The sequence below is a fragment of the Cicer arietinum genome, chromosome 5 (assembly GCF_000331145.2).
Source record: "Cicer arietinum cultivar CDC Frontier isolate Library 1 chromosome 5, Cicar.CDCFrontier_v2.0, whole genome shotgun sequence".
NCBI classification, from domain to species: Eukaryota; Viridiplantae; Streptophyta; class Magnoliopsida; order Fabales; family Fabaceae; genus Cicer; species Cicer arietinum.
Genome location: NC_021164.2, coordinates 78,483,662 through 78,503,311, shown reverse-complemented (window position 1 = coordinate 78,503,311; position 19,650 = coordinate 78,483,662). Strand labels below are relative to the sequence as shown.

General features: G+C 28.3%; 3 protein-coding genes and 1 long non-coding RNA gene across 4 annotated transcripts; 2 read left to right on the top strand and 2 right to left on the bottom strand.

Annotated features, from left to right (window-relative positions):
• Positions 1-4,434: 4,434 nt before the first annotated feature.
• LOC101490934 (uncharacterized) lies at positions 4,435-5,722 on the bottom strand. Its single transcript, XM_004500744.4, has one exon. The coding sequence runs from the start codon at positions 5,441-5,443 to the stop codon at positions 4,682-4,684; it is 762 nt and encodes a 253-aa protein (XP_004500801.1). The 5' UTR covers positions 5,444-5,722; the 3' UTR covers positions 4,435-4,681.
• A 6,491-nt stretch (positions 5,723-12,213) lies between these two features.
• Positions 12,214-13,451, top strand: LOC101491250 (uncharacterized). Its single transcript, XM_004500745.4, has one exon. It carries the CDS (start codon positions 12,433-12,435, stop codon positions 13,321-13,323), a length of 891 nt encoding a protein of 296 aa, XP_004500802.1. The 5' UTR covers positions 12,214-12,432; the 3' UTR covers positions 13,324-13,451.
• Positions 13,452-14,407: 956 nt separating this feature from the next.
• LOC105852180 (uncharacterized) lies at positions 14,408-19,256 on the bottom strand. The gene is made up of 2 exons (XR_001143932.3): positions 18,876-19,256; positions 14,408-15,272 (listed from the first exon to the last, which is right to left on the bottom strand). It is a non-coding gene; the product is annotated as an uncharacterized lncRNA (long non-coding RNA).
• Positions 15,791-17,371, top strand: LOC101491572 (uncharacterized). Its single transcript, XM_004500746.4, has one exon. It carries the CDS (start codon positions 16,183-16,185, stop codon positions 17,065-17,067), a length of 885 nt encoding a protein of 294 aa, XP_004500803.1. The 5' UTR covers positions 15,791-16,182; the 3' UTR covers positions 17,068-17,371.
• Positions 19,257-19,650: the final 394 nt, after the last annotated feature.

Here is a 19,650-nt window from a genome sequence, read left to right as displayed (position 1 = left end):
TATTTTAGAAATTTTAGAGATTTGTTTAAAAATGAATTTTTTTTTTAATTTCCGTTTGTTTACTATCATAAAAATGATTTTTTAAAATGATTTTTAATCTGTTTGTAAATGTACAATTTTATAAAAGTGATTGTTTAAACTACAAAATTACATATATCATAATCTCATAGAATGAGAGAAAACTGTTACAATTGAGTGCATGAATCTGTCACGATTAATTGAGGACAATTTTGGATTTTTTAAAAATAATAAAGATAATTATATCATTTTCTCTTTATTAATGAGTTAAATTTCGTTTTTTTAAAACTTGTGGCATTTTCTCTCTTATCTATCACATAAGCGAATTTGATAAGCTACTATTTTTAGATATTCATTTATTGCCAAAAAATAATTTATTTACTGAAATAATTTAAAAAAATCTAAAACAAACGCCGTTTAAAAAATAAAAAATTATTTTTGATTTAAAAAAACAAATTTTTTCATAAAAAAATTTGAAACAAACGCACTCATATAATTTGTGCCCTACAATATGCTTTTACAATGCAACTTATTGTACATAAAGCCGAAACTTACAACTGTCAAAACTATAGTGCCCATTCATTTAGGTGTATTTTTTACAGTACTTAATTTATTTACCTGATTTTGACATTTATTTTGTAATTATTTTATGTTATTTATGTATAAAATATTTTTTAATTTTAATGTAGTTAGTCTTTCTTTATATTTATTTACTATCCATCTTAATCATAACCGAAAAAAAATTAACTTCTTCCATTAAGATTTTTTAAAATAAAAATAAATATTAACTTGTGAGAACTGGGGTTATACTAGAAAAAACAGGGGTGCTAAATGGTAATATCAACTGACAGCAAGTAATGGGCCGTGATGTTTGGGCCACTTGGTGCAATTGTGTTTCTCGTTAGTGTTGAGAAGTTGCAGAAAAGGTTAATTTTTTATTCTTATTTTTCTGTAAACCAACTTAATTTATGTCATTCAATAAAGGTTCAGTAATACAACGTGGAATAGAATTAAAAATTTGGGGATTAGTAATTAGTAAAGACACAAGACTGTGTGCAAAAAATATTAATATTACTTAGTGTAAATTTCTTTCGACTTTTCTATTTTGTTTTCAGTCTCCATTTTTAAACTCTCTCTTTAAGTGCTGATTTTGTATTTCTTCCAGAATAAAAAAATAAATAAATAATTGATTTCTCGAATATAAATTAACTAAATACATCGACTTTTTAAATTAGTTTATTTTTTATATTTTATTATGAGTTGATTTATTTTTATTTGAATTTGAAATCCTAATGTGGAGTTTTCGTCCTTCCTTTGAATAATGAAAGAGTTAAGAGGTGATGACATTATTAGGAAGACAATTGGTGACATGAAAGCATCCTTACTCAACACAAAAAATCAATCATGTCAAGTCTTATTCTGAAAACTACTCTTGTCCCTTATACGATTCCTAATTGCCAACACTGGTCATTTTGATAATAATAAATTAAATTAAAAGTAAGATGCTCAAGGTAAAAGCTAGAAAGGAAAATCTAGACTTTGTGGTAGACAAAATATAGTGGTATGTTGAGTTAATCACATAGTATGCTTTTTCAGATGGGACAACAGCATAATAGCATTATTAGAATTATTACCATTCCAGGCAACCCTCGTTAAACTAGTTTTTTTTTGTTAAAATTATTCGCATACTCTCTCGACTTTATTTATATGTAGATTTATCTATCTTTATATATATATTTTTTAGTTTGTAGGCTGGATTTCACATAAATTAATACTGACTTTATGTAATTATAGATAAATGTAGCCAAATGGAATAAAAAACATTAGGCGCAAAAGAGAATTTTGCAGGAGTCACACTCTCTTAGTTGTAGGTTGGAATTCTCAAAAGAAACGGACATTGAATTTCTTTTTTAAATAATCTAATTTAAAAGAAAAATATATCAACATACTTTACTTTTAAAATTAAATATCAATATACTATATTTTTATATATTAGTTAGAGATCGTGTTTTAAATTTGTGATTTATAATCGTTTGAAAAAACGATTTTGATGTTTTTATTTATTTTTGTTAATTTATTTTATTTTTATATATTAAAATTTGTAAATAAAATAATAATAACAATAAAATTAATAATAATACATTAAAACTACTTAAAAAGATTAAAAAAATAATAATATTATAGAGCCGATAATATCTAATTAAAGAGTAAGTATGACAAATTTTATGATATAGTTAATATTTTTATAATGTTTTATCTTTAATGTCAATTTCAATTCTAATGCAGGTATCATGTGTGTGAGATACTAGTATTAATTGTATTAAAATTAAACACATTATCAAAATTAAATCATTAATAATTTTATGGATCAATTGACTAATAATAAACGTATTTTAGAATTAAATTAATTAATAAAAAACACATTTAAAAACCAAATTATTAACAAAATATATATTTAACTTATCATGAGACCATAAAATAATTAATTATATATAATTTAAAAGAATCATAAAATTTGAGTAAATCATACTTTCCCTTTTTGTCAGCCTCTAATTGTCGGTAAATATTTTTGAAGAAAAAATATTATATTTTAAAAAGTATATTTTATTTATGTCTTCTTTTTAAAGAAAAAAAAGTAGTACAAAGCCCCCTTTTAAGGGCGGCTTCCTATAATGTATTAAAGAAAAAACCATAAACAAAATATGATTTTGTACAATGTCGTGAAATATATCGGTTTTAATAGAATTCTCATTTTTTTTTAGAGATAAATATGATATCGACTTCCTAGTAACTTAATGTTTCATTTTGTGGCTTTATGTATCCTAGTCACAATTTGACATGTGGAATATGTAATTAAATGCAATACAATTTTACAAACAAAAATATCTTCAATGGAATTTAATAAGTTTGAATTTAGAAGAAATGATATTTTTGAGACAAGGATTAAATAGAATTTTAATTCAGTGACTTTTGCTTATGTTTGAAAGGATCACTTGTACTTGTGATGCAAGGCTTGACATTTTATAGACATGTGATGCAAGGCTTGCTAATTAACGTGTTCTTGTGAGTAAAACAAAATTGAAATTTTATCATGAAAACAATTTACAAAAAAAGCATTTTTTTAACGTTAAAAAAATTGAACATATAACTTTAATTCAATATTTCTATATTTAATTCTCTAAAAAGTACCCTCAAGATATTTTAGAGTTTAATATTTTCCTCATTTGGAATATAAACAAAATAATCAAAAAAATTTATAATGAATAATTAAAAAATAATTAGAATGGAAGGGCTGAAACCCAAAAATAATTAAATTTTATTTGATTGAGAATATGGGTTAACAAACCAACTCGAAAATAGTTTAAAATTCTATTAGATAATTAGTAGATTGAACTTGGTTCATGAATCAAATTAGTCGAATTTAAGTTGAAAAATGAGTTTGGTGAAAAATGAGTTGAACTTGAGTTACTTATAGTGGTTTTCATTTGGTTCATGAATCAACTCACACACACATACATTATCAATTTTATATAATATTTTTTTTTGTATAAAATGAATTTTACTTAAGAGTTGTTAAAAAAAATTAATTTAAGTGTAAGTATTAAAATGTTTGAAGATGATGTTGAACATATTGTAAATGTCATTTTAAAATAAAATAGAAGTTATTTGAAAATTTAATATTAAGAGGTTCTTTTATATGAGAAAACTAAGTTTAATCTAATATTGAAACAAAAAAAATTTGACAACAAGTCTAAGGTGAAATATTGGATTTTTTACTCAAATCAACTACTTCAAGTGATAATGTCAAGTTATAAATATTATTTTAAGATAAAACTTGTGTCTATTAAAAGTTAAGAACAAAATATATAATTCTTATTTATACCATGAAGGTAAATAAAATTGTTTTAGATGTTATATTATTGTTCAAGATTGGTTATTTAGTTATGTTCAACACTTAGAAGTTTCATACTCAATGGACTCTTTCCAACTTCAATATTGAATTCTCACAATTAAAAATATACTTCTTACACTCTTATATATAAGAAGTGCACCACTAACACAAGAAACAATCAACATTAATGAGAAAATAGATTTAAGAAGATTGATTTTTAAACTTCTGTTTAAATGTAAATTATATGGACTTTATTTAATTTTTATTTATATTAATATTTGAACAAAGTTGAAGGAACACATCGGTTCCTTAAAATTTTATTTTTGGTTCATTTGATTCAAAGTATCGAGTCGAACCGAGTTGCTCGTGAATTTCAATTCAGTTGAGTTTGTGATGAACTTAAGTCGAATTTCAATCTGAATCAATTTTAATCGAGTCAAACTGAACCTAAGTTTGATTCATTTTTAACCCTAGTTGAATGTATACATTTCACTTAATTCTACCTAATTTTATCTAACATCATATAACACAAGTATTTATTTATATATTTATATTTAAAAATAAAACTCAATTACATAAATTAATGCAAGGATTAATTATTCAAAAAGTTATTTACTATCTTATTATCTACCCATTTCCTTTAACCATTATTTACATGATGATACAAGAATACATCACATATTTGATTGTTCATTAAAAAGAAAAAAACTAGAAACGGTTTACCCTAGTTTACAATCCAATCCTTCACACAAATTACATAGATTCTATTAGCTAGGAATACAAGTTTTGAAATTCGTGTATTCGTAGCTTCTGTTGTCGTGCAATAAATGCCTCAACGGTTTGACGAAATTCGTCACTGCTCATTCCATCTTCAGGGTACGAACACAGACTGCTTTTTTCACTCTCACACCTCTGCAACGCTCTCTCATCCTTTTTATCATTACTATTCACACCCCCCACAATCGTAATTTCCGATTGACACCTCCTATATTCCTTCAACTCCAAACTTGTCTCTGTTTTTATGCCCTGTTTCTCTTCCAACTTCACTCCATTATCATCATCATCACCACTTTTTTTACTCTCTTTTTCACTGATTTTCATCATGCAACCATTAATTCTACGACCCTTTATATTATTCTCCACTTTGATTCTCATTTTTTTCTGATCAACAACTTGAATTTTGTGATACATGGTACTATTCTTAAGAAACTCGAGATAAAAATCATGTTCTTCCGACCCTTTGCTTTTATCAGAATCTTGAGGTGAAAAGTGACCAGATTGAGCAAAGAGAGTGACGATGATGATGTTTCCAATCAGAAAAACAAATCGAGGACTAACCGTGAATTCGCGAAAATACTCGCTTGAATTCTTCAAAGCCAATGGTAGTTGTTGAAATGAAAGCCTTGAAATTAATACCAACACTACACACATCTCTACATATCTAAACAAATTTGCAATCTTTCGAAGTTGACGATGTTTTTGGACTTTGTTGGCTTTCTCGGTTTTCAGTTTGTGTAAATTGATAGAACCCATTTTTCTCAATAAAAGAAAATGGAACAGAACAGAACAAGTTCTGTTTTTCTCACTCAAAAGGGACTGAAAATTTGTGAAGATGAAGCAAATTTGTGAAAGGAGATAATAGAGAAACTGCAGCTATAAAACACACTGCAGTGGTATTTAGGATTAGAAGCATGGAAAAAGAGTGAATGTTTTTTAATTTAATTTGGTGTGTGAATAAGAATCTGAGTGAGAACAGAGTGACTCTGTTTTGTTCTGTTTCTCTTTGGTTTTGGTCTATTTTGGGAAATGAGTGTTCTTCCTCTAATTTATAGAGCATAATAATCAAAAGCATGCTCAAAACAAGTGTTCATAAAATATTATTATTATTATTATTATTATTATTATTATTATTATTATTATTATTATTATTATTGAGACCTGAATCCACTCCTTTTGCTTTTCCCCAATATTCCATTTTTCTTTCTTGCTTTCGTTTTTTTCCTTTTACTTTTTTATTTATTTGAAAATATGCAATATATAACTGGCCAAGAATCAAGATAAATCACGGTTTAGTCCAAAACTAAAAACTTTAAGGTTCTTTCTACATTGGTTCACTCCATTGTAAAAAGGCATGCTTACAATTAGTGGACATAGATTCTTCTTTTAGTTCAGAAGAATCATTGGAGAATAAGGACCACAGACAATTTCTTAGGCTTAATTAGGTTTTTTATTATTTTTTCTATATTTTAGATTTTATTTGTCTTTTATATATTAAAAATTTTAATTTAAACTTTTACGTCGAAAACGTTTTGTCAATTTTGATCAATTTTAATAAACAGACATTCATACAATAATTTTGTTCATTTTTATCAAATAATTAAGTAATATAATATAATATTTGATATATGACAAATATAAATTACAAGTCACTAATTTCGGATTCAAAATTTTAGAGTTGAGTAACTAATTATTTTCTTTATATACAAATAGTTATTAAATTGTTAGAGAGATAAAAAATTAGGTAGTCAGAAAGAGTGAAGTATGAATTTGTATCATAAAATTCTTTTTAACATCTCAACCCATATTATTATACTACACTTTTCAAAACACAAAGTTGTAGTCTCGGTAGTATTAAACTTAACTTTACAATTTTTTAACAAATGCTCAAATTTAACAACTCGACTCTTTTATCGATTCATCTTCAATAATTAAATTTTTATTTAATGAATATAAAGTTGATTTAGTAATTCAAATGAATATAGTAAAAAAAAAATGAAATGATAAGAGATAAATTAATTTTTTATTTCACATGATTCCTCATCTCATATATGATCATATTTTTACTTATACCTACTTTTGTAGGTTCCAAAATATGTTCGCCTTTCCTCCACCCAGTACTTTAAATTATTTTTATGAATATACACAATATTCTATTCACCCAAAAAAAGCACAAAATTTAATAATAGTATTTTGTTTATAATGCATAAATAAAATAAGTTTGTGAAAGATCAGCTCAAATGCAATTTTTTGAATACAATTCACAAAAGTTTGTAATCTGGCAGTAGCTTATTGGAGTGCGTGACAGTTGGTCAACATAGAAACCAATAATCATACAATTCACAAAAGATTTGCAAAACATTTCTTACTCGGTAAGAAAAATATGTATGCCACCTACTATTTTTGTTCAACCCTCTAAAGCCTTTTCCCTCAATGGAGGGACCCATCAATGACAATAATAGAGGAAGATGCTACTAAAAATTGTTCACATAAAAATATATTTAACTATATACAAATATGTGGACATTTTCGATTGGTTATGTTTGCACTTCTGTCTTATGTTTTTTTTTAATCTAAACTACGTGATTTGTTAGTCATAAAAGAAGGTTTAGCTGAAAATAAATTGAATCTTAGGATAAATGATACTACTAGTACTTGTGCTGACAATGATATAAAACTAACTGACATTATTAATGTTTCAATTATTTCTTGCGACAATGACATTAGATTTTTAGAATTTTATCATGCATATAGTTCCAGAATGATCTAGATTCGATACTACTACTAAATTAAATATCACATACTAGTTATTTTGCTTAAACGATAAGGAGCAGGATTAGTGGTATATATGGATTGAACTTTTATTTGAAGGACCCCTTATTCCTATTCCAATAGGTATACCTTTCTCTATAATTTGTAGCTACTATTGCTATACCAAACTCATGATGTCCCACATTAAAAGCCAAAAATCATTTGTTTTTCGAAGCCAAGTCTTTTGGTAGTGGATCTACTACATGTTGACATGGCTAATATGATTGAAGAAGGTAAATTATTTTCCTCTTTTGGGTAAAAAAATACTTCATTTCATCAATAATAGATTATTCAATACATATAAAAATTGATAGTACTCAATATCATATGTATACTAATGTGTGAATATGACTATGTTTACTACCTTCTAAAAGAAACAATAAAGTTTTCAAAATAAATATTCAACAAAATTCTAAATTAACACAAACTATAAAAAAAATATAAAACAGAGACCCTTAGTTCTCGTTTGGATCATCTCTCATATTCAAACTTCTTGCAACACTGCTACACTATGAGGATATTTCAAGAAATATGTATAGTTGTTTTTGATTCATTCATGGATCAAGTATAACAATGAGAAAGACATGTGACTCCCTTACATTGTAGATAGAGACGAGTTAAGAGTACATTACAAAAAAAAAAAAAAATCTAACTAAAAGAATAAATTTTAAGCTGCCCACTTCAAGATTACAAGAATCAATAAGGGATTTCATGCAAAGATGATAATATAATTTTCTTGTTAAATTGTGGTCACCAAATTAACAACTCGGTCTTCAAGGATCGAAGGAAAACGAACAAACTTGAATAATACAATATAATAGCAAAAAAGGTTAAAGGTATAATAAATCTTCGGCAAAGTGTTTCATACCGATTAAATTAAAGTTTTTCCATATTACTAAATCAAATATTCATCACTATAAACAAAATCAATTTAACCCTCTTTGACCTTAGGCCATATCTTGTATGTTGGGCCTTATTACTGTGTTGTTAGATGGCCCAACTGGTGTTTGTTTAGTTAGTTAAATTTGTTAGTTTGAAGGGAGTTAGTTAGAGAGATTGGTCATGTATGTATATGACTTGTTGTAACCAATTGTGATCAATTCATAGAATACAGAAGTATTCTTGTTAACTCTTGTTCTAACAAACCCTTATTTGAACACTATAACTTTCACTTAGACCTACTTAAAACCTAGACACGAGTCATGATAAACTCCATCCCTTTTTTCTTGACAAAAAACCCCATCCCCTTGAGTTGTTCTTTTTGGGAAAAACCTTGTCCAAATAGTCCTATTGGTAAAGTATACAAGACTAATTTTAAACGAATTTTAATGATTATAATGTAAGATGTTTTTTTAAGTAAAATTGAAACTTTATTTGTTTAACATCGCTTCGTAGACATGGTTTGGTTCATGAGGATATATTTTAAGCCATTTTATGCAACAACTATGAACTAATACATAAATTTTTTCTCTGATCTTAAATATAAAAGAAAATTATATAAATAAAAATTGACATATTTAATATAAATTTATAATTTTTTATTGATTTTCTATTTTTTATATATTTGAACCGGAGGGACTATTAATTTGTATATTATATACTCCTATGTGTAAGTTTGGCGAAAATCATTAGAAAGATGATAGCAACGAATATTGTTAAAGGGGATAAAGTAAGTTCATATAAACATATTTATATGCAAATGTTAGTTTACAAGTTGACCAATTTGATGTGTTTGTCCTTATCACATCCTACATTATAAGGCTTAAGTAATATATAACTTTAGGATTGATTAGGGCCATTAGGGGTTGTATCCCACATATTATTATTATAACTATATAATTAAATAGATAAAGAACAATCCAAAACCAAAAACAAAAACATAAAAAATAGAGAAAGAACATCAAGTACAGTCCTCTGCCTTTCTCTATATTTATATATGAGATGAATCCTTTGTAAACTGCAGATTTGCTTCACAAATCTTAAAAATCGATACAAAAGGCAGAGTTGTTAGACAAATACTAATATAGAAATTAATTGGAGTGGATAAAACATATATATGTTTATGTGCAACACTAATATATATATATAAAAAAAAAAATGGAGGTTTGTTTTTGGTGGGGACTGATCACTTATATGAGATAGTGGGAAGGTTAAGAATCTTTTGTTTTGGTTTTGGTGTGTAGAAAAGGAAAAGGTGATAAGCAAAATATGGGGAAAGGAGTGGCAAACTAAACTTGGGAGAGAGTTGAGAATCTTAAAACATCATCAAACTATGTTTTCTTTTTCCCAAAGACATTGCACTCCATGAATGATAAAGAATCCTCTCACTACGTCTCTTTCTCCAAATATTTTCAAGAGGTGGACTCCACCTAAAATATATCAATATTTATAAAAAGGGATATCAATCAAAAAATTCCATGTTAACTAATAAAAAAGAAAATAACAATGAGACCCAAAAACTTGTTTGGAGTGGATCGAGCTAATAAACTTTGGATCCGGCCCAAACCATCCTGGCCCAAAAGAGTTGTCATCCACACGTGTGAATCTGTTTGCTAAAACAACAAAATATTAATAAATTGCTATGATATGGGAACAATGCATAGACATCGGCATCAAAATGTGACCAATCTTTGATGTGTGAACTTATATGAAGATATACAACATTTATAAATACAAGTGTTCCAAATTCTACAGACACATGATCCACTTTCCATGTTCACATGCACGATGCCCCTTGGAGTTCACAGTTTTAGTTTTATTGTATAATACATGTCATGTGATATTCCCTAGTTAAATGTTGAAGGGTGAATTGGGAAGCATTGAGCATACATTTTTGTCATACCACTAGTATAGTTTAGTTACAAGTGTTGTTTCAGTTGATGAATGGTTCTCATTATCATTATTTGTCTCCTCGTGTAGTTCATGAGTTTCATTTACTATAAATATCCAATTTGCTAATATATATTACATGACTTCTGAAAAATTAAATTGTTGAGTTGGATTCTTCCTCTTTGAGAGACCAATTGCATTAAATATTATTTGATTCCTTTGCTTTCTAAACTCACAATATAATCCATGAGATTATATTATATGTCTCTCAACCAATTTGGGTGTCAAGTAGTTTCCATTATCAATATGATCTCCATGAGATAAGAAAAGGCTAGGTGCATGGAAACCATTGCAAGGCACAGGCAATGCATCTTTGAGAAAATATTCTTCTTTTTTTATATAGAAATAAATTAATGGGATTCAGAAAGAAAAAAATAAAGATAAATAAATTAATGGTAGTTGGAAGTTCACATTAAATTTACCAAGTTAGTTATATATTATTCAATCTTACACAAATAATAATTTCAAATCTACGTTTGTTTTGAGATATAAATCAAATCCTTATAAGTTAGACCATAATTAGTTCATATCTTCTTGAGAAAAAAGTTGTGACGCTCAAAGGTATTTTTTTAAAAAAAATTATTTTAATTTTTATTGAAATAACAAAAGTAATATGTATATATATATATAGTTAATATAATTCATAAAAATAAATAAATAGAAATTTTAAATTACGATAAAAAATTGAAAAAAAATTGAAATAATTTTTTTAAAAGAATTACCTTTGGGAAATCGACATTTCGAACTTGGACTTCCTAAAATTTTATCGGAATTTAAAATTTCTATAAATCTATTTTTATGAATTATATTAATTATTTATATATTACTTTTGTTATTTCAATAAAAATTGAAATAATTTATAAAAAAAAACCTTTGAGAAATCGGCATTTCGAACTTAAATTTCCTAAAATTTTATCATAATTTAAAATTTTTATTTATCTATTTTTATAAATTATATTAATTATATATATATATATATATATATATATATTACTTTTGTTATTTCAATAAAAAATGAATTAAATTTTTTTTAAAAAAAAAACTTTTGATAAATACCCATTTAAAACTTGGGTTTACTAAATTTTTTTGGTAATTTAAAATTTTTATTTATTTATTTTTTATGTATTTTTATGAATTATATTAATTAATTATATATATAATTCCATTAAAAATAAAAAATAAAAACTGAAATTCTTTTTTTTTTTTTTAAATCCAAGTGGGAAGTCGCCATTTGGAACTTGGGCTTCCTTAAGAAAGTCGCCATTCCAAATGACGACTTGTAAATGAAAAAAAATGAGATATTTTGGTGTTTAATTTTTAAATGGGAGTACTGTAGTATTTTTTTTTTCAAAACGAGGGTATTGAAAAAAAAAACCCAGATAAAGTATCCAAGCCTACACAATATTAAACAAAATAAACCAGTTCTTCAATAGAAGAAAAAACAAAACAGGATAATTTTTTTTCTCATACTCATGGGTTTGACTTAACTTATTATAATCTGTTTTTTGATCCAAATACACGTGTATATCATTTTCTACACTCTTGCAAGATTTGTAGTATATAGCCTTATTATTAAACCATTACACAAAACAGCTCAATTAAGTCCCCATCTATGTTAATTATATATAAAGGGTATAGCTTTATATTAACATCTATAAATATATATAAATGTGATATGGAAGCAGAGTAATGTGATTCTTGTTCCTCCAAGAGAGACATAACTAGCAGAACAGTACTACACAATCGTTGTTTTAGCATCACAAAAGTATTTCACACGTGCATCAGCGTTGAAAATGTAACAATCATGCAAGTGAGAGAGACAAAGTATGAGTTGTAGAGTTTCCATGAGGGAAACACTTGTTTAACATTTATGCAATTATGTTTACATCCAAATCTCGATTAGTTAGCCTCATTGATACGAGATTCCTTATGTCTCATACACTCATTATTACTTACTATATATTGAGAACATGCCAATGGAAATAATGAAGCACATTCAACATCAAGCCTTAAGTGATCTCTTTCTCTTTTCTTAAGGAATTAAAATGGCAACATCTTCTTCTTTGAACACAAAATCCAGTTTCCATGGTCGCTCAAATAGTTTGCCCTCTAGACCACATCCACTTATTCTTAAATGTAATCAACATTTAGACACCTTATTAAGTTCTTCCAACGAAACCTCTTCATCATTTCTTTTCCATAAGATAGGAAACTTGAGAGATTTGATTGAGTGTGTTGAAAATGTGATTCAGCTTCCACTAACACAAGATGCACTTGTCCATGAGCATCAACAAAATTGGGTAAATAACATTTTGGATGGATCTTTAAGGCTATTAGATGTGTGTAGTGCAGCCAAAGATGCTTTGATTCACACAAAAGAATGCACAAGGGAACTTCAATCCATCATAAGAAGAAAAAAAGGGAGTGAAGTGGAGCTCACTTCAGAGGTTAAGAAATTCTTAACATCTAGAAAGGTAGTCAAAAAGGCTATCTCTAAAGCCTTGACAAATTTGAAGGGCAATACTAAAAATTGCAACATCTTATCTACAAACAAAGACCATCAAACAATGGTTTTGATTAACTTATTACAAGATGTTGAAGTGGCTACATTGTCAACATTTCAAACAATACTACAATTTATCTCAGGAACCAATACAAAGTCAAAGTCAAACAATTGGATTTCCATTTCCAAGCTAATTCAGTCTAAAAGAGTTGGTTGCTCGTTAGTGATAGATGAAAATGAATTTGCACAAGTGGATGTAGCATTGCAATCCTTTGTGTTTAGCAAGAATAACAAATTTGAACAAGTGAATGATCTACAAAACAACTTGGAGAAAATGGAGTTGTGTATTCAAGACTTTGAAGAAGGACTTGAGTTTCTGTTTAGGAGACTCATTAAAATCAGAGTTTCAATTCTTAATATCCTCAACCACTAGTTAGTTATATTATATGGGGATCAAATTTTTGTAGTTACATAGATATATACACTTGTAGATGGAAATCATATATAAATGTAAATTTTGGCAATAATGAACTCAATTTATTGTTGCAATTTTCTCTTGAACTCGTTGATTATTTATTGGTTTGTTGATCATTTAAATTATGATAATATTTAATTTCAGCACATATTCTAAATTTTGGGCCAACTTAAGAGAGAAAAATCTACTTTATGTGTTGTACAGACTCTCAGATAGAGATTAACCACTCATAAACGACAATAGATATTAAGTTACTTTTTAGTTATTGATGACTCTTTCGATCTGCGTTTTTGTAGTTGTTTTGTTGTATATATTTTAATGTGTCACACAATCAACTTGAAGTGCAATACATAATATATTAATTGATTGATTAGGATCTCAGTTTCCTTTTCATTTTGAGCATCCAATAGAATCACAAGGTAGACAAGAAGAATATTTATCCGACTCCATGTATGCTTTGCTTGGGTGCCTTGCAACGCTTTCCATGCACCTAGCCTTCTCAACCCTTTAATCAATAATTTTTCTAATGGATTATTGATAATGGAAGCTACAGTCTTATGAACGTGTCTGCCTAGAACAAGACACTACAGATTAATGTATCAATTTGGCTACTATTTTGTTAGTTGTAGTCACTGATTCATTCATAGAGGAAATTACCTTACAAAGATATCATTGAGGGGTAAATACACAAAACCTCTATAATGTTACTGCAATTCCTTCTATACCAGTGGACAAATATATACATTGATATATATATAAATCATGAGAATCACTTTTAATTATAATTGATTTTTCTTTTGTGCAAACCTAAAAGCACTTTTTTAGTTGGTGACACGATTAACCTAGTTGCACATAATAGCAAGTTAGGAACTGCTATGCAGGCTTTGCAATGCAAAGAAAAATACTAATAAAGTACCTCTCGTAAAAAAAATTTGAGTTTCTTTCCAATTATGAAAATGCAACAACGTTAAAACTCTTGAAAGAGAGAGTTTGATTACAATTGTAATCATATGGACAAGAGATACTTGATTTACACAAAAAATAGTGACAATGAAAATTAAATCTGATACTAGTATTTGTTTAATCATCGTTCATCAAATCAAAAAACACTTGTAAATGACAATAAAGATGAAATTTGATAATTTTTTTTTTTTAAAGAACAATATCTCATCCAACACTCCATCACACTTTTCGATCCAATGTAAGACTCTTCTTCATGCTTACATCTCTCACGCCTGATAGAGGTGACATGTAGTTAAACGGATCTTAGATAGACTCTAATATAATAGTGAAATTACACAAACTATACAAATGGGGGAAACACCAAATCTTCATCAAAATTCTTTAGACATTAAGTTCATTTATATGTACAGAGTATATGAGACAGTGATGGATTCGGTCAAAAATAGGTTTTGGGTTTGACACTTTGACTAGTGTTTCAAAGTTTTGAGAAGGGAAACTTCTATATCTTCAATCGACAGCTCTAAATTCTGCTTGTGGTTTTGAAAATTCTCAACATATGAAGGCTTTGAACTGATGTGAAACTGCAACACTGCACCAACCTTTTGGAACTCACTTGCCTATGATTCTTAAGAATCACAATATATTCTTTTAGGAAGCACCAGCTTAGAGATTGTTGACCATTTTCCCTGTTTTAAAAGTCCTTTTGGGACATGATAAACAACAACAAAGACTGTTAAGAGTTAAAAGCGACATATTCTGCTTCTTCTAATATGCTGACTGAGCATGGAAAACTCTCATTGTCTTTGTTTAAAGAAGAAACTGTGAACTCATTTTTCATTGCTTTCAAGTTTCAAAGACCCTTTGCAATAGCTTTCTGCATCTTGTTCCTATACGCCAAGTATTTTCTACCATCAACTGTGATTCCACTTTCCACATCTCTCTTCCTGCAAATAACTTTATTGTTCAGGCATGATATCTTCTCAATATATTATATAGCAAATGACTAAAAGAGACAAGAACACTATATTTTATTTTCATATCCCACTAGTGCTATACCAGAGCAGTGTTTTCTCAATGTTTCCCACGAACCATGCTTCACAACTCATCCCTCAATTTTTAACTTGAGAATCACATGAATGAATTAATATAATAAAAACTCAAGTTGTGAACTCCAAGGGGCATCATGCAGGTGATATGAGTGAACATGGAAAGTGAATCATGTGTCTGTAGAAGTTGGAACAGTTCTATTTATAAATTATAAACAACTTATTACAATCTGTTTTAATCAAGTAAACGTGTATCGTATCTTCATACTCTTGCTAGAATAATATACTCATTACACAAAAACACCTCAGCTCCTCGTCTACGAGCAGGTCAAGGATTTCTATTGATCTGATGTTAACATATGTTTAAATATATCGTATGGAAATGGATGATGTGATATGTGTTCCTCCAGTAGAGACATGCCAAGCAGTACTACAGTTGTTGTTGTAGCATCGTCGCAGCAGTATTACACACGTGCAGATGGTAATGTTTAAGAATTAAACATATTTTTGGTGAAGCATTTGCATTGAAAATGTTATAATCATGCAAGTGACAGATTGAGATGAGACAAAGTATGAGTTGGGGAGATTCCTTGGGGGAGACACGGCTCAAACATTTATGTAACTATGTCTAGATCCAAATCTGGATTAGTTGGCCTCATTGATATGTGATTAAGATGAGATTCCTTATGTCTCCCAACATCCATAGTATATATTGAGAACATGCCAATGAAAGTAAGGCACATCCATCGCTCAATTCAATATTCAACATCAAGGCTTCTCTCTCTCATTTCTTGAGCAAAGGAAAAAAATGGCAGCCTCTCCTTTAAACAAAAAATCAAACTTCCATGGTCGCTCAATCAGCTTGCCCTCTAGATCACACCCACTCATTCTTCAATGTAATCAACATTTAAACACCTTATTAAGTGCTTCCGATGAAACCTCCTCATCATTGCTTTTCAATAAGATAGGAAACTTGCGAGATTTAATCGAATGTGTTGAAAATGTGATTCAGCTTCCACTAACACAAGATGCACTTGTCCATGAGCATCAAGAAAATTGGGTAAATAACCTTTTGGATGGATCCTTAAGACTCTTAGATGTGTGTAGTACAGCCAAAGATGCTTTAATTCACACAAAAGAATGCACAAGGGAACTTCAATCCATCATAAGAAGAAAAAAGGGGAGTGAAGTGGAGCTCACTTCAGAGGTTAAGAAATTCTTGACATCTAGAAAGGTAGTCAAAAAGGCCATCTCTAAAGCCTTGACAAATATGAAGGCCAATACCAAAAATTGCAACATTTTTTCTACAGACAAAGACCATCAAACAGTGACTTTGATTAACTTATTACAAGATGTTGAAGTGGCTACATTATCAACATTTCAGACAATACTGCAATTTATCTCAGGGACCACACAGTCAAAGTCAAACAGCTGGATTTCCATTTCCAAGCTAATTCAGTCCAAAAGAGTTGCTTGCTCTCTTGTAGCAGATGAAAGTGAATTTGCTCAAGTGGATGTAGCATTGCAGTCTTTTGTATTTACCAAGACTAGAAAACTTGAAGGTATCAACAATCTCCAAAACCACATGGAGAAAATGGAGTCATGCATTCAAGACTTTGAAGAAGGGCTTGAATTTCTGTTTAGGCGTCTCATTAAAATCAGGGTCTCGCTTCTTAATATCCTCAACCATTAGTTGAATGTTTATTGAGATCAAAATTTTGTAGTCATATAGATACACTTGTACATGGAAATTATATTTGTAAATGAATAGAAATAATAAGCAGAAACTTTTCTCAATTTCCAGTTGCAATATCCTCTTAAACCTGATGATTATTCACTATCATGTAGATCAATTAAATCATGACAACAAGGCTAGTTCACCTGTTGTTATTTTTTGTTGTTACTACTACAGTGTCCATTTTTAATGCTTTGTTCTAGGTTTAGAGGTAATACATATTAAGAAAAAAAACGCATACAATTGGACAATCACATACATTAATATCCCTCTCTCTAAAAGACAACGACTTGGGAACAAAAAATATTGTTCAGAAAATCTGAACTCACAACTTGGAAGTTTAAATCACATGAGAGTGAAAATGATAATTGTGATGTATATCAGCAATAATATAACTTCAAATAGTTAGAAGTCCACCAAGTACATGGTCATTGTTCAAGTGGTTCAAAAATAAGGAAACATGAGGAGACTAACTCTTTATTTTATTAAGACCCTACGAAGAAATTGAAACTAGTACAGAAAATAAAAATCAAAGGTCATGAATATTGATAAATCTACAAACTATATAGCTAACAGATAAACAATTCCAATTTGGCTAAAATTTGGCATTGTGATTCAAATGAGTTCCAACTAAATGCAAGGAACCAATATCTTTAGAAACCTCCTCGTTGTTTCCAATAACCTAAAGAAAAATTCAGAACTAAGTAAACCTAATTGTTGTTTATTTCTGTATTCTGCCTAAATCATGGACTAACTCTCAAACCGAAAATGAATAAACAGAAGTTTATTTAGAGGAATTATGATTACTAAGTTTCAATAGAACATATGGTTAACAGAAATAATATTATCATACATATATGATGTACGGAATGAGTGTGCTTCACTAGAGATTCATCTCACACTATGATTATTATTTTTTTGTCTAACAATTAATGAAAGATTAGAAATTTTAGGTTACTAAATGATGCAACTTAGGATCCATTCAATTTGTGTACCCCTTACAATGCCAATATAGGTCTCAACATCTAAGGGCTTGTTTATTTGTATTTATTACTAAAATATGTGTTGATTTTGATTTTCTATTTGAAGTGAACTGTTCTGATAGAAAGAAGACAGAATGTTAGGAATGATGCATTTCTGGAAATAATGAAAATAATTCGTTTGGCATTTTCATTATCTATTAAAATGCAGATAATTGTTGATTTCAAGAGTCTCTTATCTTCTTGTTACCAGTATAATTAACATAAATTTTAAAAAATAAAAATAAAAAATATTTTCACAAAGTAAACGGAGCCTATAATGCATGCATATTCCAATTCTACAACTTGTATTTTTCTCCATATATGGTTGGGGATGACAAGAACGAATATTCAAGCAAATGCAAATACAAATGAAGGAATCATAAAAAGATTCAGTTGAACTAAGATCCAAACTATGATTTGTCTCTGTTTTTCATGGGTACTATTCATACTGATTCATACAAAAAGAGAAAGTGACGTGTCAGAGGAGAAGAGAGGCCAAAAACCCTAGCCTCGCTAATAGGTTTTGTAATCTATTTTATAAATTAATAATCAGATAATGCTGCAATGTCTTAACAGATAGTAATCATAAATGATTAGACGGACAAGCTGAAAAACAAAATGAAAATTCAAAGAATATCAAACAAATCAAGGAAATTGATGAATGAATAAATAAAAAAAATAATAAACAGTTCATAATTCGAATTTATGAAACCTCCGCAACCGTAGCAATTAAAAGCAAGTTACCAGATAAATGCGGTAGCAAGCAGGTGTTGGGTTGGCGGTGCGTCCGGCTGACCAACGAACTACGGCAGTGGACGGCGGCTGCTAAAAAAGTATAAGTAACTAATTTTACACCGACCTCTTCTAGAAATTAAGTAGAGAGAGTTATTTTTAAAAGTGCTTAATAATGTTAAAATTGTTTTTAGATAATATTTGTTAATCATTTGAGTCGTTATTATCAACACTAATATTTTTCTTTACTTTTACTTTGTTTAGTTGTTAAGTTTTTTACATATCATACTTTTACGTGATATGAGTGTTGACATTTATTTAAATTAATTTGATGTATAGGTTGACAAAATCAAAACTACAATTAATTAAAATGTATATCTTCCTAATGTCTTTTAAAATGTAAGAACTCTAATTGTTATCTTTTCTCCTTTACCCTCCATCACAAACAATAGTCATTGTTTTTAACAACCGCTAAGATATGTGCCACTTTTCAGGAAATAGAGAAATTGTTAAAACAACACAAACTTAAAAAAAAATTATTATTAGTTGCTAACAAACAATACAAGCTTAACAAAATCAAGTATTTCTTTAAAATTTATAGGAAGAAAAGGTGAGAATAAGATATAATGGTTGTTTTATCATATTTATTTTATTCCGATTAACTTGAACATATCAAAGTAAAAACAATAACAATGAAACGTTTATCAATTATATTCTATTTGGTTCCTTTCCATCAGTAGGGAAATGAAAAAAAAAAAAAAAAAAAAAAAAAAATTCAAACAAAAAA

Bases quoted from the DNA above. Each gene is read 5' to 3' on its own strand.
- LOC101490934 (XM_004500744.4), bottom strand. From the start codon at position 5,443: ATGGGTTCTATCAATTTACACAAACTGAAAACCGAGAAAGCCAACAAA.
- LOC101491250 (XM_004500745.4), top strand. From the start codon at position 12,433: ATGGCAACATCTTCTTCTTTGAACACAAAATCCAGTTTCCATGGTCGC.
- LOC101491572 (XM_004500746.4), top strand. From the start codon at position 16,183: ATGGCAGCCTCTCCTTTAAACAAAAAATCAAACTTCCATGGTCGCTCA.